The 25,255-nt window shown below is 38.2% G+C and overlaps 2 protein-coding genes and 1 non-coding gene across 7 annotated transcripts; 2 read left to right on the top strand and 1 right to left on the bottom strand.

Annotated features, from left to right (window-relative positions):
- The first annotated feature begins 272 nt into the window (after window positions 1–272).
- On the top strand, window positions 273–9,447 carry LOC122771595 (mitochondrial glycine transporter B-like). 5 transcript variants are annotated; one of them, XM_044029256.1, is made up of 9 exons: window positions 273–328; window positions 589–666; window positions 1,102–1,200; window positions 3,253–3,377; window positions 3,699–3,783; window positions 4,135–4,314; window positions 4,880–5,048; window positions 6,621–6,784; window positions 7,325–9,447. In XM_044029256.1, exons 3-9 carry the CDS (start codon window positions 1,186–1,188, stop codon window positions 7,445–7,447), a joined length of 861 nt encoding a protein of 286 aa, XP_043885191.1. In that variant the 5' UTR covers window positions 273–328; window positions 589–666; window positions 1,102–1,185; the 3' UTR covers window positions 7,448–9,447. The 5 variants fall into 5 exon arrangements, with proteins under 5 accessions (XP_043885191.1, XP_043885190.1, XP_043885193.1 ...); XM_044029255.1 differs by lacking the exon at window positions 273–328 and having other exon boundaries at window positions 350–666; XM_044029258.1 differs by lacking the exons at window positions 273–328; window positions 589–666 and adding an exon at window positions 726–851.
- A 1,054-nt stretch (window positions 9,448–10,501) lies between these two features.
- Window positions 10,502–10,574, bottom strand: trnar-ccu. The gene has a single exon. It is a non-coding gene; the product is annotated as a tRNA-Arg (tRNA).
- Window positions 10,575–11,155: 581 nt separating this feature from the next.
- ttc26 (tetratricopeptide repeat domain 26) lies at window positions 11,156–22,505 on the top strand. The gene is made up of 18 exons (XM_044029064.1): window positions 11,156–11,569; window positions 12,567–12,710; window positions 13,369–13,461; window positions 13,619–13,733; window positions 14,242–14,291; window positions 14,614–14,759; window positions 15,498–15,669; window positions 16,683–16,757; window positions 16,869–16,971; window positions 17,241–17,296; window positions 18,163–18,216; window positions 18,330–18,393; window positions 18,483–18,571; window positions 18,808–18,891; window positions 18,974–19,043; window positions 20,701–20,807; window positions 21,748–21,881; window positions 22,037–22,505. The coding sequence occupies exons 1-18, from the start codon at window positions 11,567–11,569 to the stop codon at window positions 22,149–22,151; spliced, it is 1,674 nt and encodes a 557-aa protein (XP_043884999.1). The 5' UTR covers window positions 11,156–11,566; the 3' UTR covers window positions 22,152–22,505.
- The last annotated feature ends 2,750 nt before the right edge of the window (window positions 22,506–25,255 follow it).

Genomic DNA, 25,255 nt, shown 5'->3' with positions numbered 1-25,255 from the left:
TTCTCCTTTTCGATTGTGTCATTTTTTAAAGATGAACTTGCCTCTCAGGGGTAAAGATTCTAACAATCTGAAACTTAATTCAAAATATATAATATATAATATATGATGTATTTATCTCCAATTAAGGATAGTTACAGATATCTTGAACTTGAATTATGACTAGTCATAAATTACGTTGTATATATTTGTAAGTGGAATTAGAGATATCTACAATTCAGTTTCAGGAATGACCATACACATGAATGTCAGTGACGTCTAGTGACTAGTAAAAACTGATAGCAGTCATCTGAAACTGCAGTTTTGACTAGTACGAATGACAGGGTGACAGGTAAGAGTAGTACGTCAGACAGACATTACGCACTAAATATCTACGCCAGGGTGTCGTTTGTTTGTGTCACGAGTTTCAGTAGAACATGGTCTGAGGCTTTAAGTGAAGTGACTACTACCGCTAACGATACTGTCAGTTTACTAGCTTTGCCCTTTACTAGAAAGTTCTGCGTACGTGTGTCGCGACCGAACATTGCGAGAAAACATTAACTGGCTGTCAGTGGATACAAAAAAACACAAAACATGGTGTTTTTTATGAAGTTCCAGATCCTGACCGTGCTCATCATCACCTCCGCCCTCCCTTAGCAGACTTTGGAGTCCGGTGAGAAGAGCTACATGGTAAGTTAGCTCAATGCTATCGCTAATGTCGTAAAGCTAACTAGCTTCCCCAAAACGTCCCGTGTATGTGTGCAACCGTTGGCAGCTTGTCAAAAGAAAACAGGCGTTTGTGAAGATAGCCGGGGTCTCTTCATCACGCCCGTCCATCTTCTGGTGATGGGAGCTTTATGCTATGCTATTGCTAGGTAGTGCATCTGATCACTCAAACGGAGTATGTTTTCGTAAATAATTGACATTTTTTTAAGTTGCTCGTCTTCAAAGTAAAAGAGTTTATTTTGGCAGGGGTCTAGTTTGTCCTGTCTCAAGACGCTGGTTTTCTACTGCCTTCATTTTAACGTACTTTGACAGCTTAGCACTACTAGCCTGATGCAACCGGCTTCTTTTGTGACTCTTGACTTGAGTGACTCGTGGCTGATTTCCCCTCCTCTCATGCAGTAACGTTTGCGGAACTCAGCCAGCTTCAAAACGGCAGCAGCGGGAGAGAAACTGGACTCGTCCGACTCCACGGGCAGGCCAAAGATGGAGCTGGCCGCGGTGAGTTAGTCTGGTAAATTATAGCAGATGTGGGGAGTACATCTGGTATAACTGTCATCACCGTGTCCACCATCTGTGGATTTAAACTGACTCTTATTTATCAGTATTTATTATATCACATTAGTTCAACTTTTTGTGTGTCCTAATATTGCAGAGTCTAATTCCTGAGGACCTGTTTGAGTTTGCAGTTGAGTCGCTAATCAGTTCACACTACCCGAGTCCAGAGACAGCTCAAAAAAATCACACGTTTGATTGACTCCGACTGAGGTCATGTCGGGTCTGTTACCCTCACACACTTGCTAATTCAATCTTTATCCTTCACACACTAATAGATGTATGTGCCAACTTGCCATACTGGCTGTCCCCAACTAGTTCTGACTGGTGCAGACTTTGCCTAAATGTGAATCGTGGGTAAAATCAGGCAAGAAACCTTGAAGTGTGTCCTCAGCCTTAAGGTTAGGGATAACACTTTGTTTAGGCTGTCCAAATGAATGGAAGTTAATGCAGAGAGAAAGAGAGAGCTCAGTATTGTTGGAGTCAGGGCCACAAAAAAAATCTGATTTTGTCTTCCTCGTGTGATTCAAATTACATTTGGAGGTGGTTTGTATTAAGATTCAATCCAATTTCTACAAATGTGCTACAGTGGGTACACTCTGAAACTTAATTTCCCACTTTCTCTAGATCCGCCAGTAGTAATTAATAGTAATTACTTAGAATTCCTCAGGGGGCGACAGAAGTGAAATAATTTAGAAACCATTATGGAAACTTGGAACAGATTTGTCTCATTTGTTGACCTAGGCCCACTTAAAAAAGCCATGAAAATGTATTTAGTTATTTTCACGGGCTGTTTTAAGTGAGTTTGGATGAGAGAAGATTGTAAGGAAACTGCCTTTCTTTTCACCTCACACATGACTACTGGCAGATTTATAGATGTCTTCTTACTAACCTTTGCAAATAGACCCCTCCATACTTATGTGACCCATCTTAAACCCCACTAGCCAACACATACCACATAGGCACACACACCCTTGCATATACACAGCCACATTATGACTCATGCCGTTTGACAAGATGTAATTTAGCAGTGAGCTGTGGGGGGCGGGGGGGGTACAGATGTGTGCATGTGTCTGTGAAAAATAAAGATAGAAGCTCATAGAAAAACACGGGTTGGATTAAGCTTTGGTTTGGCTGCAAAATATGAGGGGGAGGGAAAACAAGAAGCAGGAGAAAGCCATTGTGGGTTGGTGGGGGGAGAAAAAGAGGGGGGAGAAGGAAGGTTTGTGAGAGTGAGAGATGGATGTTTATTTTATAATATGCTGTTCATAACAGCAGCATCACAGATAAAGGTAGTTGAAAGAGGACAAAATGCAGGAAAAACAGGATTCTCAGAGCCAAGCCTCAGGCAACTTGGGAAAGGTAGGAAATGAATGTGTGTGTCTCAAAGATGCATGTAGAAGGAGCATAACAAATGTTTTGTGTATGATATACTTTATGTGGAGCAGTCTGCGCAGACATTATTTGTTTCTAATTAGTTATTCTGCCTGTCCATGTCTGTGTTAATATCATGTCCCAACAGATATTAACAATGTGTCTTACAGTGTGATATGTGGACTGTCTTTGCTCATCTCCACTGTGCATGAACCTGGCCCCTGCTCTGTTTACAGCTTTGTTTTTGTAATGATGAAAATGTCACACAAGCCCTTTTTCTTTCATTTTGAGTTAAAGTCCTTTGCGTTTTGGGGTAGTGTTCATTATTTTGGGTCACGTCTCTGTTGTGGGAGGATATTTATTAGCTCTTTGTTTGGGTGATGCTGAGAGTAATGTTGAATGGTTAATTTTCAGATTATGCTTTTTACTGGGACCACACACACACACACACACACACTTACACTTCTCTGTTTGTAATTCCAACCTCTATATGTTTACCTTTTTCTCCTCGTCCAATCTCTGTCCTATTTCTACTATCACTTCACTTCTTTATATCCTCTTTCTTTACATTCCTTTTGGTCTCTTTCCTCCTTCATCCCTCTGTCTGTCTAACATCGTTCTCAGGCTCACCCGGCTCTCAAAGCCTTCATGTGTGGCTCTCTCAGCGGCACCTGCTCTACACTGCTCTTCCAGCCTTTGGATCTGGTGAAGACACGGCTTCAGACCCTGCAGAACAAAGCCAAGCCAGGGTGTGTGCACAAACACAAATAACAGACACATCGTGTGTGACGGTGTTGACCCATATAGAGCAACAGTTAGTCACAGCAGCACCATGTAGTCATACTGTCAGGCTGCTACTGTAGGTTGTAATTACCTCCACTAGAAACAGTACATTTAAATGGCTAAAAACAAATATTTATTTTAAATAGTGATCCACATGTGGAGAACAAGATTTGGCAGCATTATTAAAAGGATAATATTAGTTCAGTATCTAAATTTTATCTAAATAATTTTTTTTCTTCTGTACCTTGTAATGTGTTTTTAACCTTTTCCATGACTTCCTCCTGCAGTGCACCAAAGATGGGGATGTTTACCGTGTTGGTCAACGTTGTTAGGACAGAGAATTTCTTTAGCCTATGGAAGGGTGTTTCACCGGTGAGGATCTTGCCCCTGTTCAATATTTTGATCATTTATAATCATTTCTGCAGTTATAGCTTCTGTTGTTACATCATGTGTGTTGAAGTCACTGAGGGATTTTCTTCTTTAGTAGAGATCAGCCAACACTCTCTTGTAACTTTTACATTTACGTTAATTCTATGTCTTGAACTCTGAGAACTAAACACTGTATCATTGGCTTTAATTAGTTAGTAAACATGACAATTCTCAATATTGTTAAGTCACTACAAAATGTAACATTTTTATGTTACCATGATATATATGGTATGATATAGTTGGTATTTTTAATATTGTAGGTTAATGTCAATGACTTTCATTTCTCCCTGGCAGTCTTTTGTTCGCTGCATCCCTGGGGTTGGCATCTATTTCAGCACCTTCTACTCTCTGAAACAGCACTTCATTCTTGACCGGCAACCCAACGCTGGTGAGGCTGTTCTTCTCGGAGCAGGTGCCAGATCTGTAGCTGGTGTCTGCATGCTGCCATTCACAGTCATCAAGACGCGCTTTGAGGTGAAGGACAGTTGGGTTTTTCATTGTGAACTGACACATTATTTGTATGAACATTCTAGTTATTTTTTTTAATTTCTTTTAAATCTGTACGTGATGCATTCACTGTATGTTTTCAGCACAGTCAGCGATTACAAAGAAGATGATGATTAATGTATTATGGCGCATGACTCACCAATTTGGGACTCTGTACCCTAACCTCCATAAATGAATGACCACAATTTACAATGGAAAAATCTGAGTCCAGCTGGATGTTTCTAGTTCTACATTCAGATTATCACGCTGAAGGGAATCATATCCAATTATTTTCTGTTAATTAAAGGGATCAGATTCTTTTTTTGTGTTGTGTGGACACAGAAATCCCATCGCCAATTCAGATTCAGATTCTGTTTCAGAGAACAGTCACATTCAGATGCAAAACACTTTATGTGAGTGTGAGTTTATTCTGTAGTGATTTGATTCGGATTTGAATTGGTAGTCTTAACGTAATTATGCACCTGCTCACAAGTCAGTGATATGAATTAATATGTTTCATATTTATTGAAAATGTTTACATTTTGTTTTTTAGAGTGGCTACTACAACTATGTGAGTGTGGCCGGGGCTTTGAGGAGTATGTACAAGACCGAGGGAATCAGGAGTCTGTTCTCGGGGCTCACGGCCACGCTGCTCAGAGACGCTCCATTTTCCGGCATTTATGTCATGTTCTACAGCCAAACCAAGAGGGCCCTGCCACAAGGTGAGAGCACTTCTTCAGCATAGGAAAATGGAATTTGTGGGGCACTACTTTTCAGCTTCTACCAAAGATCATTTGTGTTTACTATATAGCATGATGTCCTGGTAGATTTTTACTGGTTGAGCCAGCAACACAAACTACATTGTCATCCACTTGTTTTAATATGAATTATGATTAATTTAGAGTGTGCAATTATTCCCAAGATAATTTGTTCTCTAATAATTTTCCTCTTCCTCACATATACTCAGTAGTGTACCGTGGGGTTTCAGTCAGGGCCTTCTGTGAAAAAACAAACACACACAACTACATACAAAACACACTATTATGCACTATATTCACGAGATAGTTGATCTGCAACAACCATAGCGCACACACACACCACTGCGCATCTATAGGCTACTGCATCATTACCACCACATCTTCCATTCTGTCACTCAGCAACCGGAATTTCACAAGCCACTATATGACACAAAAACAAGCTTCCACATAAGCATAGGCGTCAGCTACGCGGGGAACACGTCCCCGGCAACAGCTTTGTCCTCACCACTTCTGAAAAATGTTATAAATGTATCATTAACACTCGAACTACCGGAAATGATGAAATAATTTCCTTATTTTCTCCAAACGATCGCCGTGAAAAGTGCACACGAAGGAGATCAGAAACATCGATCGATCGGTGGTGTTAATGCAGTCAAACCCGCCAAATTTTGATTGGCTGACACACGTTAGTCAAAGTTATAACCAAATAGGAAATGGCAGCTTACTAGCAATACTACTAGAGCAGGTCCACGGAGCTATGATGCGTTTAATGACATATGGAAAATCCAGCTCAGCTTCACAAAAAATAACCATATTCTTTCTGGAAATATAATCATAACATACTGAAAAAGTAATTGAATTCAGACACGTTCAGACAAACCTTAATTTGATTATTAAAAATAAATACATAAATAATAATAATAATAATAATAATAATAATAATAATAATAAATACTTTTTTGATCAGGGCCAGCAGAGAAGGCCTTGCTGGCCCTGACAGCCCACCACTGCATATACTGCAGACACTGGTATTGCAAAGTTAGATTAAGATGGAGCAAGAGATTTCTTTTTTTTTGTTATTTGTTTCATTTTCTACATACTCCAGTCAAAATTTCTCAGCTCCACTCTGATCATATACCCTGGTATATACAGAAGAACAGTATTTCTAATTTTCCTCCAAATATCACCAGAGGAAGCTTGCACATCACCAGTGGCATATGTACCATAGTTTGCAGATTTGTTCATTTCTGGTTCTCAGACTCAGATGTTAGCTTAGCTTTTTCTTAGCTTCACGGGAGCTAAAAGTGAGTTTGTCTCATAAGATGTGTGCACTGGAAACAGGAAATGGCATATGGTTTAGATTTGAAAAATTGGTGTATTGATAATGACAGTCATCTAATATTTTGGATTTTAAAGATCCTCTCACATGTCTATGTTACCTGAAGGCCATACTGTAGGTTCTCCTACATGCTGTATCTAAAAACAAAGTGCTACAATCATATATTCTCTCCATAAACCTGGTTTCTGTTCTCTCAGACGTGACTATGTTGGGTTACACTCCGCTGGTGAACTTCAGCTGTGGATTGATGGCAGGTGTCATGGCGTCCCTGGTCACACAACCTGCAGACGTGGTGAAGACCTACATTCAAGTTAGCCCATCTCACTGGAGCACGACCGATGCTATTTGCTTCATCTACAAGGTGTGTGTACTCATTAGTTTGTAGCAGGCAGATTGTTTCCTACTGCATGTGCACATCCTATCCAGTGAAAAGCAGCACATGATGTGACACTAGATCACTTAGCCACTAGGATGGTAATTTTTTCCAAAAATCAAGTGTGAACAAGTATTACTTGAAGCTTAGGAGATATTCAGATATTCCACCCACTTACACACACATACACACACACAACATGAAGATATTATTTATTATGAACGATGGCGTAGAACCTGAAATACTTCCACTTGCTGCTTTTCACATATTTTTGTATTTTGATATTCCACTCTGATGGATTCAAAGTGGATCCAAGCTGCCCTCACAGCGCCCTCTGCTGGACCACGTCCTAATTATTTCATGCAGTCTTGTGTGCTTTTAGGCTGTATATTTTGAACTCAAAGAGATTGTTAAGGTTCAAGTTTTTACTTTCCCCCTTCAAGTTCAAATGGATTAGATTTCACATAAAAGTGACCTAATTGCCACTAAACCAGCATCGTACTGAAACTGTCCTGGTGTTTCCCTCAGGAACATGGCATGCGCGGGTTCTTTCGTGGAGCTGTGCCCAGGTCTCTTCGACGCACTCTGATGGCAGCTATGGCTTGGACTGTCTATGAACAGCTGATGGCTCAGATTGGCCTCAAATCCTGAAGAGCAACATTAAAAAAAAAAGACAGGATAATGATCTCTCTGTCTCTGAACGCTACATTTGAGAAGAAAAGGGGGCCAAGGTGCTTATAGAGAATGAGACAACATTACCAGGATTTTGAGCAGAGGAACCAGGTGGATCAGTATCTGGAAAAAAAAGATTGTGCGATTGCTTTGCGTGAGTGTTGTGCTATTTAAATATTTGTGAAAATGTGCCTATGTCTGTAGGTCTGTATGTTTGAGATTGCAGTGTTGCAACTGACACACTCTTCTCTCAGTTTTGTACTGAAGTGACATTCCCTGCTGTGAGGAAAACCTATTCCTTTTCTTACTTTTTATGTCTGGACATCCTGATGCATGGCAACCATTGAAGAACCCCACCCCTGTATCTGAAGGGCAGCTTTTGACAATTGGTTAAGTGGGACATTGAGGATGCTGGTGGACCATGCCTCTGCTGAGGTAACCAAAAACAAAGCAGCACTGAGGAGATCTGGCTCCTGCTATTTATTAGAATTTTAGTTAAACTATGTTTCTGACTTGCCAGTTGATGTTAAATGACCAACAAAGTTTGGGGCCATTTATTTGTTTCAGGCTCAGACAATCCAGCTAGATTATATGAACATCATCATCTGGCCTAACTTCCATAATCACAATGAAGCTTTTGATTCCATAATGATAGAAACTATACTAATTTGAACTTTATGTATAGCTGTGGTGCATTTTTGCATCGGGATGTTTTTATAAAGAAATTTTGATGAGTCACATCTTTACTGAAATATATTCTGACCTGTGTTGGTTTCTTAGTCAGACCAAGATTTTGACTTTTTTTTTTTAGGTTTTTGACCACTAGTAGTGCTATGGAGCAATGTGTCATGTTGTTAGGCTTAATCTTTTTTGAACCTATAGTGTTGTTGACAGTAACATGCAGTATACAGTACATGCACATGGCATTTAAACATGGTTTTTTTTGTTCAACCTCCTGAAACAGTTCACTTTGGTCACAAAAACTGAATCTAAACTAAACCCCAGAGGTTTAATTAAACAACAGTGTAGTCAGTGTTTTGTTTTTTTATTGAGTTTAAATATAAAAGTTGCACTTGAATAATTTATTTCTCCCCCCACAAATTAAGAAAAAATGTAGATCTTTTAAATATATCAGATGTTAATGAAATGAAGTTCCATGTTTCCAGAAAATTAGTTTTAGCAACACTTAACACTTACTGCGTTTAAAAATAATAAGAATAAACACAGGATCCCGACTGGAATATTGACCTTGACATTGTTGTCTTTTTTTGCTCTTTATAAATATTTGACTTCATGCAGAAGCACTGATGGTAGAACACAAAGAGCATTTTGTTGCTTTGTACAGTGTACATTTTCTCAGATGTTTATTTGTGTTGATATAGAAGAGAATATATATTGAAAAAATAGTGTGTTGATAAAAAAATAACAATACTAATGGTAGATTGCATTAGTGGAAGGGAACATTAATGTATAATTTCTTGATGATGTGAGAAGTGTTGCTGATGTTCAGGTAAATATGCAATACAACAGGATAATATGCAAAGAAAAATAATAATAAATGAAATTGAAGTTGCAATGACCTAACTAAGATCTGGGATTAAATATCTAATGACAGTGAATGGCACAGCGTTGTCTAGCATCGGCTGATCTTCTGTTTATCTCTGAAACAGAGGAAGATGTGAAGCTGTGTGTGTTGTTATTTAAATGGTGAAAGTTAGTTCAGTGTTTTGGAATGATTTCTGAATGCCTCAGTATTAGCTTCTTTTTTTATTACAGTCTTTGTATTTAACTGACTGTGCCATAATTCACACACAAATGTTTTTACCTCATTGATTATCTCCATCATCATCACCACTCCTGCTGTCTTTTTGTTGTGACTGTATTGTATATGGTCATTGTTACTGCAGATTCTTGGCTTTGGCTCAGACTCACGATGTGTGCCTGGATTTTAAAGTCATTAAACTTTATTTTCTCTTTTACTTACTTATATATGTATTTATTGAACTACTATAGAGTCTGTTGTATTAGAAATACATTATGGGAAGACGTGTCAATGTTGCTCCACATGGAACCTCATCCATTCCTGCAGGTTTAAGAATCCCTTCTCCAAGTCAGGAAATGTCAAACTCACACTAAAACAAGTTTCTCTGATTTTTCATCTTTAATGTGAATATGTGTCTGGTTTATTTGCTCCATATGACAAAGAATATCGTTAACACTGAATCATTTTGGTTTGTGGACAAAATGAGACATTTGAGAATATCATCGTTTCTAGGTTTGAAAAATACTGATCAATGTTTTCTGGCATTTTATGGACCAAGTTATTATTCGATTCAACGAGAAAATAATTGACGGATGAATCGTTCATGAAGATAATCATTAGTCGCAGTCCTGCATGTAAGACTAGCATAAAGCTAGCCTAAATCTTAAGATCTTAATCTTGAAGAGCTCAGTTTTCAAAGTGAGGTCTTTCTGCGTGAAGGTGCAGTGAGAACTGAGCAAAGCTGAAAGTCAAAATGATCACTGTACTAAAATGATCTCTTAAATCACCTGGTAATGTTGTCTTTGGCTACAATTAATGACTATTTTCATTATTGATTAATCATATTTTATTTTGAATCGGTTTATTCTATTGTCCAGGAAATAAAGTTTGTAAATGTTCAGTGTTTTACAAACCTGTAAATGATGACGGGATCCTCAAATGCTTTGCTTTGTCCAAAAACGTAGATGGCTTTGGTCTGTTTGAAAAGAGTTTAACCTAAACCAGCAATAACATGTATAGATTCACTTATTTTTTATATTTTAATAGCTTTGTGTAAGTGGGAAAAAAAAATATCTGGTTAGACGTTGTAATATGACACATAATAATAACAATGATACAAAAAAAGAACATTGCTGCAGTAATTACGATGACATGTCTGCAGCCAACACAGAATTTTAATGGATATCATTAATCTGACATGTCATGTAATTGTATTTTCCATGGGTTTGACATCAGCCGCATTTGTTTGTATCGTTGGTTGTAAAACAATCCACCCCAGATGGGACTCGAACCCACAATCCCTGGCTTAGGAGGCCAGTGCCTTATCCATTAGGCCACTGGGGCGTTCTTACACGTTGTGTAGGGTAATACAGTGTAATACATCGTAATACAGCTATTGATAAATTGATATTTCTGTAGATTGATGTAAATGTATACATTTAGCGTCCCGAATAAGATATATGAGTGTGTGTTATGAAAAGGCAATCTAGCGTCGATGCTGAGCAACAAAATACCAAAAAAGACCACTGGATCAAACACGCCACTCGCCTGTTTCTCTACAAAATAAGAGGCAGCAAGATGGACATAATAAGGAAAGGAAGGACACGAAAATTATTATGCAAAATGCATGTTCTGTTTACATGCGGTTTTAATGCTTTTTTATTTAAAAATCTTACACTTTTTATTCGTCTAGATCAGGAACTACATCGGTTAAGGAGGTAACGATGCGATGTATTACTGTTACTGGAACTGTCCGACCGTGACACTGCCATTATAGAAACACACCCGCAGGTCACAATTATTTGGTTAAATTGAAGTCATGGACAGTCATAGAAAACACTATAATTGGAATTAACGGGTCATTTGCTTATTAAACTTTTATTTTGAAAATATGAGCCCGGAAAATAGGTCGACGCCGCCGGAAATGTAACCATGGAGAGCTAGCTAACACAAACTCAGAACCTATTTAGCAACCATCCTCAACCAACACAGAAAAATGTTGTTAATTGTATTGTTTTGTCAGATGTTAGACAACAAAATCTACGCGAGTTAGTTAGCCGTGGTATTCATCTGAAGTTGGCGTCCATAATGTTGCGTTACTGCCTTTTAGTCTACGTCAGTAGCGCTTCCCTGTGAGTTCAGTGCGACATGATAGAATAGAAATGTGTCGAGCCTCACTTTTCTGTTTTAACATCATTTGTGCGGCTCCACTGACCAAGAGAACAAATCAGAAAAGTGGTTTGAGGTAACGAGCATCGTAAAAAGCTTTCGTACCTTGGTAAGTGAGAAGCAAAAAGTCTCAGTTGTGTCGCATTCATCTCTTCAGACTCGTCGAAATGGTGAGTTAATCGTTTCATTTAGAGCTGCAAACCGATGAATCGATTTTAAATCTATTACTAAAGTAATCACAGACGAGTAATCGTTTTGACTGTGTGTGTGTTTTTTTAAATAATTAGTTGGTCTTTCAGTTTCTTAACATTGGCTACCAGCCATTTTCAACGCAGTGGCCGAATTGACGTCTATAGCAGCCAATGAGTTGAATGTGAATATGTTCTGGTTTCTTTGCTCCACATAACAAATAAATAATTAAAACCGAATAATTTAGGTTTGTGGACAAAACAAGACATTTGCGATTATCAGCATCACATTTTCCAACATTTCCAACAACTAATTGGTTGATAGAGAAAATAATAAACAGATTAATCGATTATGAAAATAATCGTTAGTTGCACCCCTACTAATATTTACGTGATTTATTAATTTATTAATTTATTTTACTTTATTTTTGGTTTATATGAACAAAGAGCAGATACGGGCCAGGAAAATTACAATTACTGAACAATCCATAGAAATTTAGAATAAACTACTATACAGGTATAATAAAGTAGAATAGAAGTAGGTGCAAAACACAGCTCCACAGTGTATCCCACATATATTCAGGGGTCTTTATATTTGTGGCAGTCACATTGTTTCCAGTATTCCTCTCCTTTCTCCTTTTGAAGTCGCAGTGTAAAAGTCAATGTCTCCATGTTGTGAATGAGTTTATAATGTTTATAAAGAGCTTCTAGGTGGGAGGAAGCCAGCAATTAATAATTGAAGGTTTCTGAAATTAGTTGTTTGACTTCTTTATAGACAGTTTTCAAATTTGGGCAATGCCAAATAACATGAAAATATTCTGTTGAGACCACTCCACACTCCCTCCAGCAATAGAACTGTGAACCCCTTAGTCTTGATTTCTGATTTGGAGTAATAAAAGAAATCAAATCAAATGTATTATTGTATGTAATGTGGACCACTGTCTGAAACCACCTACTACATTTGTATTTACCTTGACAGATCCTCTCTCGTGTGAAACCAGCGGTGGGAGGAGAAAATACAGGGAGCATAAGTGAGAAAAAGAAGAAAAACAAAGCAAAGGTTCCCCGCCTGGAGGATTACATACAACAGAGGGACTATCTTGGGGCCCTGACACTGCTGGAGGTATACATAAAACTCCAGCTCAAATGAAATGACAGGTGTCTAACAAGGTGTTTCAAAATGTCCACCTTCATTTAAAAGTACAGTTTTACATGCCCTACACTGAGATGCATGGATGTCATGGATCACGAGTGTTTCAGGTTTTTCCACTTCTGACAAAATACACAAAAAAGTCCTGCTGATAAAATAAGAAATCCCTATCTTTCAACAACAGCTCATCCAAGTGATTTCAAACTTTGTGTGTGTTACTCAGGACTTGTGAAGTGTGACGTTGTTTGAGGGAGCAGTTCTCAAGAACTCATCCTGCTCTGTAGACTCTCTCAATTGCTGACATGCTTTTCTTGAAATCAATGCAAATCTGTAAGAAATAGTGTTTGTAGTTCAGCCAATTGTCCAGTTTTTTGGTTGATAACTTTATGGTTTTGAATTTTTTGTATAACTGGTAACAGTTTGTAAGCAATAAAAAAAAAACAACGTAATTCTGTGCAGCGATTTTGAAGTTGAAAGTTGTTTAGATCAAAATATTGATTTGGTGATATATCATTGAATACAGGAGCAGTGGATAAAGGAAATGTAATCTTTGTGCGTAGATGTGTGAACGATTTTATTTGTTCCAGAAATATAACCTTTCTCTGCTGATGTGTTGCTGCGTCATCTCCAGTTTCAGAGAAGTATTGGAGAGAAAGAGCAGCATGCAGACCTTTGGATTGGTTACTGCGCCTTTCACTTGGGTGATCACAAGAGAGCGATGGAGGTACATTTTCTTTGTGCGTGTCTGTGTGTCTGAATGAGTGTGTAGCTTTGTGCACACACACAACCTGCTGCAAATGCAGTACTTGTCTAATAAATTGAAAATAATGGTTTAGACAGTTCTGATCACATTTGTAATATTTCTTGTCATGTTTTGACAGGAGTACAAGTCTCTGACCAGTAACCCTGAATGTCCCACCGAAGTGTGGGTGTTTTTAGCCTGTGCCATGTTTTTTCTGGGGCTCTATAAAGAGGCTGAGGAGGCTGCGTCTAAAGGTAGGCAGCGCAGCTAAGAACTAATGTTAATTGCCTCTTCATCGTAAACCCTAACCTAAATGTGGTACTTGGGAAAGCTATTACGTTTTTGTTTATTTATTCAAATAAAAATTTGACTGATTTTTATGAACTATTTCAAGTGGGATTATATTATGATCAAAGCAGTCTGAAGATGAAACAGGAGTAATCCAAAATAGCCTGAGGTTTTTCCAGCCAGCTGGGACTCAATGGAGTCTGAGTTTCAACAATTGTGGTTTGGTTTTTCAATTATGTAATGAAAGTCAAAAGTAAGTAAGTCAGACTCAATCACATATAACCCAGATATGTGCAAAATGTTTATATGCACACTAAGCATTTGAACTACTTTGTACTTTGTCTCAGTGGTTTAGAAATGTATCTGTGATTATTCTAAAGTAAAAAACCTAAACTAATGCCATATATTAACTTAGCTTCCTCTTCTCATGTGGTTTGCTGATTTATTGAATTAGGTTTCTCTTATTCTGTCTAGCTCCAGTGTCCCCCCTCCAAAACCGGCTCCTCTTCCACTTGGCTCACAAGGTTAGAAAATAATATAATAGACATTTCACTCCTGAGCAAACTCTGCTTTCTATCTGTAATATGGTGGAAGGTTTTTAGGTGTTTACAGTACATTCATCTTATTTCGTCTGAGGTCAGCAATGAGGATAAAAAATGTGTTTTGTTTATAGTGTTTGTGCAATAAATCATTTTAGTTTCGTAATTTTTTATGCACACAGTCAATTTGTCTCTGACCTAATTAAATGCCTTAAAAATGTAAATATTAAAAAGAAAAAACTATGATATAATGTTGTCAATCTCATCACATCCCTGTTCCAAATGCTCCCGTTTGTCTTTGTATCAGTTCAACGATGAGAAGAGGCTGATGGGATTCCATCAGAACCTGGAGGATGTGACCGAGGACCAGCTGAGCCTGGCGTCCATCCACTACATGCGTTCCCACTACCAGGAGGCTATAGACATCTACAAACGGCTTCTGCTGCAGAACAGGTCTGTGCTTCTTCTGCCTTTTAACCTTATGAAATTAGCGTCACAGTCCAGTTGCACATGAATCACCCAGACGCCAACTTTGTCAGGTGTCAGTTTAGTCTGTGCAGGAGTATTAAGTTTGATGTGCGTCACACCTTGTGGAACCATAAAAACAAATCAAGCAGTCAGTGCTGCAAACCTGCTGAGCCTGCGTCCGCAAACACTAATATAAAGCATCTGAAATAGTGAGGGTAAGAAAAGGCACGACTTTGATTTCACAAGAGACCCACATGAAATCAGAGGGACTGGCAACATGTCCAGGGTGTACCTCGCCTTTCACCCTGTGTCAGCTGGGATTGGCACCAGCGCCAGGATAAAGTGGTAGGAGATGAATGAATGAATGAAATCAGCGCTGACAGCAGGCCTCTGCAGCAGCTGTTTGCACACTTGTTGTTCGAATACAAATTAGCTTCACCACTGCTGCCTCTAACTTCTGCAGACTGATACCAAAAAAATACCAAAAATCACTTTCCCATCATGAATTCCTTATCTTATAAGGTAATACTTTATTAATATCACCATGACAATATAATAAAGGATATTAATTTATGTGTGAACTATGACTTTTATATAGAATTTAGATGCAGTAAATTGTACAAAATACTCACTGTGTGGCTAATTGTGACATTGAATAAAATCTTGATGGATTTTCACATATTGTATTCTAGTTTGAGCCCATGTCACACGTTGTCTTTGTAGGGACTTCCTGGCCCTGAAAGTGTATGTGGCTCTGTGTTACTATAAGCTGGATTACTATGACGTGTCCCAGGAGGTGCTGGCTGTGTACCTGCAGAGCATCCCTGACTCCACTATCGCTCTTAACCTCAAGGCCTGCAACCACTTCAGACTCTACAATGGCAAGGCAGCAGAGGTAATCAGTGTGTGAGTGACTGTAGCTGATGGTTTCTGTGTAACTTCTGAGGATAAAAAAATGTCTGATGTCGATTAAGCCTATCATCTCCACCTCCTCTCTGTGAGACTTTCGCTCTCTCTCGGTATATTAATGTTTTGTTTTCGTGTCTGTGGTGACATTCCCGTGCTGAGCACAGAGTGGAAGGAGCACTTGACTACAAGCCTGCATTAGATGCATGCAGCTCCATATAAGATTCACTATACAGTATACAGTATAGTAAAGCTCTGTTAAAAGACAGACATACAACACATCACTTATCAGAGTACCTCGTAAAGAACATCAGAAGACAACAGAGCTGTAACTAAAAATTATCTTCATTCCATTATTTTCTCCATTAATCGTGTACTTTTTTTGGTCCGTAAAAAATTTAAGAAAATGTTGAAAGATGCATCGTAATCGATCCATGATTGATTGATGGATTAATCTTAGCAGCACTGGGCCTAATTAATCAGATTTTAATCCAATTTGAATAAAGAGCTCAATTTAATTCTTAAATTCTTAATTTTCAAAATCATCGTTCTCTTCTCTTTTCCTCTCTTCTCCTCTCTTCTCCTCTCCTCTCCTCTCCTCTCCTCTCCTCTCCCCATGTGTGAGGGGAGAGAAAACTAGGTCATAGAGACCGCACTATTTTGGTAATAACTCAAAAGTCCGCGGGGAGCGATGGAGGTTTCCGCACTGGAGCTTTAATTTTAGTTTGAAATCTAACTTTTATTGTTTTGTGTCGAGGGAGAATCGACAAAGTAAGAATTACATTGCAGATTATTTCCTACACTACCGTACGTCATTACTGTCCTGTCAATTTTTAGTGGACTGTATGTACAGTAATTGCACTTTAATGGATGCCTTTGTTCAATGTTTTATTTATTTCTTGTTTACTTACTTTACTTGCTCCATTACAGTTTCTTCATTTCTTAAAGGGAGAATAGCTGGTGGTAGGTTTGACTTACTGTGTGAAATCCTCTTCCTCTCAGGCGGAGTTAAAGAACCTAATCGACATATCCTCCTGCTCCTTTGAGTTCGCTAAGGAGCTTATCCGACACAACCTGGTAAGCTCAAGTTGTGTGTCTGTCAGTGTGTAGCTGTGTGTGTGTGTGTGTGTGTGTGTGTGCAGACACTGGTGACTTGCATGCTTGAGTTCTCCACCCTGTGTACTGCAGGTGGTGTTTCGTGGTGGGGAGGGGGCGTTGCAGGTCCTGCCACCTTTGATCGATGTGATTCCTGAGGCCAGACTAAACCTGGTCATCTACTATCTAAGACAAGGTGTGTGTAGGTTTGGTGTCGCAGTTTTCTGGAACAAGCAAAATAAGGAAAATGTCTCACTGTAAAAAGATGTTAGATGTAGCATCTTTAAAAAAAAGGACCTTTTTTTAGTTATTCAAATATTTGAGTCTATGTAAGTTAGGTGAAAATGATAAGCACGTTTAATGTAACACCAACATCTCTGTTTTCATGAATCATCATATCAGATTTTATTTCAAATGTATTTAATTCTTCACATTATTTACGGATGCACATGCTTTGTTCTACAGATGATGTTCAAGAAGCTTACAACCTCATCCAAGATTTGGTGCCCACTACACCACAGGTTTGGATCATCTGGGTCTTTTATTATTCATCGTCAGTGATTAAGAAAAGGTGTTCAGTGTTTAAAGATATTTTTGTTTTTTTGAAAGGGAAAAAAAACACACAAATTTAACCTTCAACAACATACGGAATGATCACAGCTGACAGCCAGACAATAGAAATTACAGTAGTGGGTTTTACAAAGAACGTCAAGAAGGGACTCAAAATGTTTCTAATTTACTGAGAGTAGGAGGGAGGGAGGGACAGGATCCCTCCACTTAAGTAAGGAGGAGAATCAAGAAGAAAATGCCTAAACTATTAGCATAGCTTCAGGCACATTCACGTCCGGAGCATTACGAAAGTGGCACTGAAAGGATCTGGTTCGACTTGGCCAAGAGTCTGCAGCATTTAGTATTAAATGTTTTCAATATTGCATTTGACGTAGACAAAGGAGGTGACGTGTAATTTACTGCACGAAATTGTTCATGAAAATAAAATAAAAATAAATATAGCGGGGTTTTTTCAAAGCTACAGGGAGCCGCTGAGGTTGCCCTGGAATAGGAAATTGAAGGTTTCTAAAATTGTTTGAAAGACAGAACCCAAACTTGACTATAAGGAGTGGGGGTGGTGCAAATGGGGTCCACATCAGGATCGATCAAGCTTTAATTTTTAATACAATATTGTTTTAAATACGTTGCAGTACAACATGTGTTAAAGGTAATTCGGTAGCAGACTGTCCCGTCTTTGTAAATCCTCCTTGCTCCACTTTATTCATTTTCAGTTTCTTTTCTCACTGTCACATGAGTATGAGTGTGTTTTTCTCTTTTATTCTGTTTGATTACCATTATGTTGTTCAGCTCAAATGATTCTGTGTGATTCTTTTCTCAGGAGTATATTTTGAAAGGAGTGGTAAATGCTTCATTGGGACAAGAAATTGGATCAGTGAGTATTTTGTGTTTAACTAGAATAGTTACATTACAATAAATATGAAAAATAGTGAGCGTGAGACACAGGATGTGTACAAAAACTGTCTTTCTTTCTTTCTTTCTTTTCAGAGAGATCACCTAAAAATTGCACAGCAGTTCTTTCAGTTGGTCGGGGGCTCGGCCAGTGAATGCGGTGCGTTGAATAGAAGCGTTTAACTAATCAAACCTTTTTACAGAAACACCATGTGAGCATGTGTGAGTTAATGCTCTCGTCCTTTTCAGACACTATTCCTGGCAGGCAGTGCATGGCCTCCTGCTTCTTCCTCTTGAGGCAGTTTGAAGATGTGCTCATATATCTAAACTCAGTCAAGGTTAGTCCTGGCATATTCAGTGCTGTTACCTTCCTGTTGTATTGCTTTGTAACATGCGGCTGAATAGAAGAAGGCTCCTACACACTGAGCGACAAGTGTCACTTCAGATAAAGAGGTTCATTGTGATAACAGAAGGTTAATACTTGATATGCTCTTTTTTTCTTTTTTCCCCGGACACACAGCCAGTCATTGTTTTGTGTGTGTGGAATAACAGTTTTTTGTCTCTCTCTGTGCAGGGTTACTTCTATAATGACGATACCTTCAACTTCAACTATGCACAGGCTAAAGCTGCCCTTGGCAACTATAAAGAAGCTGAAGAGGTAGAGAAAAAAGACCGTATTTATTCACTCTGACTGATATTACTTACTGTCTTACTTCAACAATATTAATGTTTTCTTTCAGATTTTTCTGCTAATTCAGAGTGAAAAGACCAAGAACGACTATGTTTACCTCAGCTGGCTGGCACGATGCTGTACGTAAAGTTCCTTACGTTATTACATAAAGTCTTTTGGAGCAATGTTTGCTCCTAGTGTTTTTATTTCTCATACGTCATGAAAAAATATAGGCAAAACAAGGCAGTTCATCGACAAAATCCAGTGAAGAAAAATGAGAATGATGTTTCCAATAAACAGTAAATGCCTGAAACAAAAAACAGCGTTTTAGGAATCTGAAATACAAGACACCTTTACTTTTTCCACTCCGTTCAGAACAGAGGCAAAGCTGAGGCAAAGCACAGAGGGACACAAAGATCTTAAAAGAAATACTGGGCGCCTTTCACAACACTCAAGGTCACCTTGCAGCAGTAAAACAGTATGCAGTTTAAAAAACACTATAAAGGACACAGCTGCATTAAAAACAAAACAAAGAACAAGCACAGCAAATGGAATATCCTAATCTAAAATAATGTGTTTTGAGCTGTGATTTGATCAGATGTGATTTGAGAGAGTTCATTTCTCAGATGGTTTGTGGGAGAGAGTTCCAGAGGCTGTACGGCTGAAGGCTCCGGACCCCACAGTCGAGAGACGGGCAGGAGGTGTGGTGAGGAGGAAGTTGTTGTGCAAGGCTGTGCCTTGTAGGTGATGTGATATTTGATAGGACGCCAATGGAGTCGTTGAAGGACAGGGGTGATGTGATCTGTGGAGCGGGTTCTGGTGATGATCTGAATTCTGGACCAGTTGGAGTTTATGGAGAAGCTTGAGAGTTAGACCAGAGAGGAGAGTTACAGTAATCTAAATGCGATGTGCTGTGTGAGAGACGGGCGGAGACTGTTGGTATATGGTATATATGTCAATTATTATTTAATATTCATATTTTTATACCAACTCTTTTATATATATATGTGTATATATATATCTATATATATATATATGTTTACTTCCCTTTGCTTTTCCAGTACTATTCAGGAGCTGTGCACAGGGGAAAGTGTACTGACCAAGTGACATCATTGATATGAGCTTCAAAGGATAGTGAAATAGAAAAATAGAAAAGCTTTAAAATTAGCAGCAGGTGAGGTGATTATTTGGTAAGAAGGCTGAGAGTTGATGGCACGGTAGCTTAGCGGTTGGCTCTGGTAGTGATTAGCACTGTTGCCTCACAACAAGAAGGTGCTGGATTCGATCTGGGACCTTTCAGTGTGGAGTTTGAATGTCAGACCTTTTCGATCACATCAGTCCATTGTGTGGGCGTGCTCAATCGCAGTGGCTCTGATCAACCCTCCATCTGAACTCATCAATTTCACTTGTATAGTGACAATAAAAATATCCTTTCCTTTCTGTTACATATCTTATTCAACTAGAAAGAGAGTGAGTTCCAAGGCAAGAGCAATGTGACCCAGTCTTGTAGTTTTCTGCTGCCTTTAGCACCAGCTTTCTTAAGAAGACATGAAAGGAGTGACAGTAGTTGTACCGCTGTTGGCATAAAGTAAAGCAGGAGGCTGAGGTCTGAATCACTGACAGATTTCAGGCCGGGTAAAAATTTAGGAGTACCCTTTCTCTAGGTTGGTGCTACTCTCATCTCCATTAAGTGATCTTTCTTTAACCACATCATTAAACTAATGTTCGACTTGTTCTCTGAAAGTTGGTGAAATTGGCTGTGAATTGGTTACTGAATTCTCGTCTTGTTTTCGTCAGACATAATGAACCAGAAGGGTCAACTTGCCTGGGAGCTCTACCTGAAGATGGGCACTTCCTCAGATTCCTTCAGTCTGTTGCAGCTCATTGCCAACGACTGCTATAAGGTGATATTCTCCTGTTTTTATTATCCACTGATTTGAAAAACTGAATTAATGCTGAAATTAAAAAAATATTTTAGCATTTAGTCCAGAAGCAGAACATTCTTCTTTGTCTTCTTCACCTTTTGCTTTGGTGATTTATGGCAGTTGGCATTTGAAATGTTACGTTATTGTCTTTTTTAATTGTTTTTTTTCTTCATGTGTACAGAAAGTTATTGACCTTTTACGAAAGTGAAACATTATTCGGTTCCTCATGTGATAATTTTCTTCTATATTTCTACCTATGTATATGCATCATTATATACTGTAGTTGTGAGACTGTTTCCAGCTTCTCTATTGTGAGTTTATTGTGAGTTTACTGTTATATACTGTTGCGTATTACGTCTGTCTCTCAGTTTTTTAATCTTTGGTTAGTCAAAATAAATAATTTCTAGTATTAGTAAGTATTTTTGTTGATCAGACATTACATTACTGTCTTACATATTGAAGTAAGACAGTAATAATATTACATATATAATATTGTAATATTATTACATATTACATACAGCAGCTATAGTATTAATTCATTGACCTCTTTATTGTGATTTCAAGAATAGCGCTGCAATTAATCGTTACGTCTCTATTTATTTACAGGTGATTTTCTAGTTGTTTGGTATAGAAAATAGAAAATTGCTTCTTTTTTAATCACAATTTCTAAAAGCCTATGGCAGACATCATTTTCTGTTTTATTAACAGTCCAAAACCAAAATATATTCATTTGACAAGGATATTAAACTGAGGGAAGCAGATAATCACTGTGTTGGTACATTTTCTCTGGCTGCAAGGGTCGCCGTACCTTCACAATGTCTTCAGTTTCCCCCCCATGTTTTTGAAATGTAACTAAAAATGTATAGTGTTGAAACTTGTGATGTTATCATGGGTCATGGTTTCGAACGTGTTCTTTCAGATGGGCCAGTTCTTCTATGCAGCCAAAGCGTTCGATGCACTTGAAAAGCTGGACCCAGAATCCAACTACTGGGAGGGCAAGAGAGGAGCGTGTGTGGGAGTCTTTCAGCTCATCCTGGCAAACAAGGAGCCCAAGTATATTTACCTTTTTATTCCACCTTTGCAGGAGTTTGAAATGTTTTTCCTACATAATCTGGAGAAATCAAGCATCTGTTAAAGTGGGTTTTATGTCTTGGCAAATGATTCATATGACAATGACAATTCATTCCTCCCTAATCTTTGCATTCTAGGGAGACACTTAAAAAGGTGGTGCCCTTGCTACGAAATTCAGGAAACCCTCAGGTTGAATACATCATCCGAGCTATGAGGAAGTGGGCCAAAGACAACAGAGTCCTCCTCTCGTAATGATCCTTCATCACTATATTCACCACACTGTATATATATATATATATATATATATATACATATAGCCACATCAGTTATGCAGAAATCAGTAGTGATCAAAGTGTATGTGTTCGTAAGATAAGACCATACCAGCTAAACAAACATGAGACTGTGTACACTGTACATCATTCATAAATGAACCAGAGCATCAGATACACAGTGTAAAGTCCTTTAGGTTATTGCACAGAAATGTAAATCTATCTATGCCACATGAAGAAAAATGGAGCTCTGTTATCTCTGTTTTTGAAAGTTTTGTAATTGCAATTCTCTACATACTTGTATATTTGTATTAAAATGTGACAATATGCAATTTCAGTGAAAAATGTAAGCCTTTTTTCCCTGTCAGAAATAGTTGAGTCATACTAATAGACAACACATAAAGGAAAAGTGTGCATTTATATTAAAAAAAAGAGAGATATTTAATATGATCTATTAATTTTCAGTTAATAGTTCAGTTCGTCTTTGATATAAATGAGAATAAGGAAGTCATTTACATAAAACATGATTAAGTGTAAGTCCACTAATATCATAAGTGATACTCACTCTGTAATATACTAAAATAAATAAGATCCAGCAAACAGCAATTGTATAAATTAGGACAGAGCCTAATTCACTTCTGTACTTCTTATAAATCCTGATCTAAACTGGTTCTCATGAGTGTTAGTATCGTAGTAAGTCAAGTATTGAACCCAAACCACCCCTGGTTTTTACTGTATGTCTTCGAGCTACACGTTTATCCAACATGTCACTGAACAATACATTTGGACAAGTCAATAAAAAGCAGTCAGTCACTCTTTAAAGATTTTGGGAACTTGGAAAATGATCTGATCTGACGTGAAAGTTCCAGTTTTGTTATTAGAATATCTTTATTGATGTTCCACAATCACACTGTACACAGAAATTGGATGCAGTCATAAGAGCGCCTTTTTAGAAGATGTAGTAAATCAAGGTTAAAGTAAATTTAGTATCGCACATCCATATACAGGGAATTTGTTAGAGGCTCTGAAATGCTTACGTTTAAGCATTTCCCAAATGGTGGACCGAACTCCCCATCGACATCCGGACAGTGGAAAGTCTCCACATCTACCGCCGCCGACTAAAAACACATTTCTTCCAACTCTACCTCGACTAAGACGACGACAAAAAAAACCAAAAAAAAAACGTATACATCATACTTATGACTAGCACTTCATAGTTTGGTTTACTTGAAGCACTTACTTACTTCTAGCTCTTATTTGTACCCAAATGTTTAAATGCACTTATTGTAAGTCACTTTCGATAAAAGCGTCTGCTAAATGACATGTAATGTAAAGTTTACTCCTTAGTATAAAACAGGCTTTATAGGCTGCAACAAAATATCCCACAATTCCCACAATGCAACTCAAACATCACACTTTGTGCCTTCAGAGAAGCCCCTTCGTCATACCACAGATGTTCTGTCAAAGTTTGATTCACAAAGGCAGCATGACCTGATGATAAGATCAGATATGACAGAGGACCTCTACAAGGACACACGTCTATTTTTACTTGCTGAATCGTTTATCTCATCCTAAAATGTAAAAATGGTTAAATGTTATCTCAAATGTAAAGTAGGTGACTGGCAGGAATCTCCATAGTGCAGGTGGGGCATCAGAACAGGCCCCAACAGCATTTTTCCCCTATTCACTTTGGCAACAGGTTAATCCAGCCAGTCACACCATTTGTTGTAAATAGGAGCAAGTTTGACACTCTCACAATCTTCAACCACTCAAAAATATACACTGTATTCTTTCATCGGCACAGAGTTTGATGTTTCTGGTTTGTAAGAGGCAAATATCTTTCTCTGAGCTCTCTTTGAATTTGAGTTCAAGAAGTTCACATCACGATCTGTCCTTGACCTTGTCTCTCAAATGTGGCTTCATTCATTCTTGCCCATATTTGCTGAAATCAGGCTGAAATCTCATCCAGTGTGTAACATTTAAATATGAACAAATGCAGATTAGATTCAATCCAATGTCAAATGATGATTAATATTATGATGAATATATTATGCTGCACACAGGAAGTCAACTCCATTTCTAGAGCACATTAAAAAACAACAGGGGTTGACCAAAGTGTTCTACAAAGTAAAAAGAATAACAACAAGGTATAAACAAGAAAAAAAACTCAAATTAAAACAGTAAAATATAGACAGAAGTGTCCGGGTCGACTTTTCTCATCCTGAAGTGAAGGCCAAGGAGAACAGGTGGGTCTTTAAAAGTGATTCAAAATGTTCAATGGAGCAGCTTTAATTTCAATGGGTAAATTGTTCCATAGTAAGGGGGTAGCTACAGAAAAAGCTCAGTTGCCCCAGGATTTTAGTCAGGTTTTGGGCACATCTAAAAGCAACCTATTATTAGACTTCAGAGCTTGGGATGGGGTGTGACAGTGAAGGAGTTCAGAGAGATCAGTTGGTGCCAAACCATTAAGAGCTTCAAAAAACATCAATAAAAATGTTTTGTATGATGTCAAGACAGACAGGGACAACATTGGACAGGAGTGAGACAGACAAGTCAACTTTCAGAATTGAATTATTCTGCTATAAAAAAGTGTGGTTTCACAGTCTGACAGGTGAAAAACCTGTGGCCCCTGCACTGCCTGCAAACAAATGCTAGACAGAGCCCGTTTTCAGAGGAAGGACGCGGCACACAAATAATGTTACATTGTTTTTGTTTACAAAGACCAAACAAAGGAACAATAATAACTGTAGATCCCACTCACATGCAAGCATACTAATGGATAGTACTTGTAAACATGGATTGATTACTGAATGGGCCCAACCAGGACCAGGTCCAGGGGCCCATGGCCTCTAGGGGCCCTGAAGCCCGACCCTTTATGTAACTATCCCAATATCTTTGCAACGACAGTGATAATGTGATGTTTTTATAGGGCCCCTTAAGATGTGTTATCCACCCCTTAAGTCTTATATTATTATTAACCAGCTTGTATATTCATATGTACATATTATACATAGTATATTCGATTTATTGGTGAAATTAATTTGTGCTAATAAACTACCAATCCTGGACATAAATATCACTGGTATA

The sequence above is a fragment of the Solea senegalensis genome, linkage group LG6 (genome assembly GCF_019176455.1).
Source record: "Solea senegalensis isolate Sse05_10M linkage group LG6, IFAPA_SoseM_1, whole genome shotgun sequence".
NCBI lineage: Eukaryota > Metazoa > Chordata > Actinopteri > Pleuronectiformes > Soleidae > Solea > Solea senegalensis.
This window is presented reverse-complemented; position numbering and strand designations above follow the sequence as displayed.

Bases quoted from the DNA above. Each gene is read 5' to 3' on its own strand.
- LOC122771595 (XM_044029260.1), top strand. From the start codon at position 2,566: ATGCAGGAAAAACAGGATTCTCAGAGCCAAGCCTCAGGCAACTTGGGA. The intron at 3,378-3,698 runs GTGTGTGCACAA...TTCCTCCTGCAG, and splicing joins CAGAACAAAGCCAAGCCAGG to TGCACCAAAGATGGGGATGT. The intron at 3,784-4,134 runs GTGAGGATCTTG...TCTCCCTGGCAG, and splicing joins TATGGAAGGGTGTTTCACCG to TCTTTTGTTCGCTGCATCCC.
- ttc26 (XM_044029064.1), top strand. The intron at 13,462-13,618 runs GTACATTTTCTT...ATGTTTTGACAG, and splicing joins ATCACAAGAGAGCGATGGAG to GAGTACAAGTCTCTGACCAG. The intron at 14,760-15,497 runs GTCTGTGCTTCT...TTGTCTTTGTAG, and splicing joins CGGCTTCTGCTGCAGAACAG to GGACTTCCTGGCCCTGAAAG.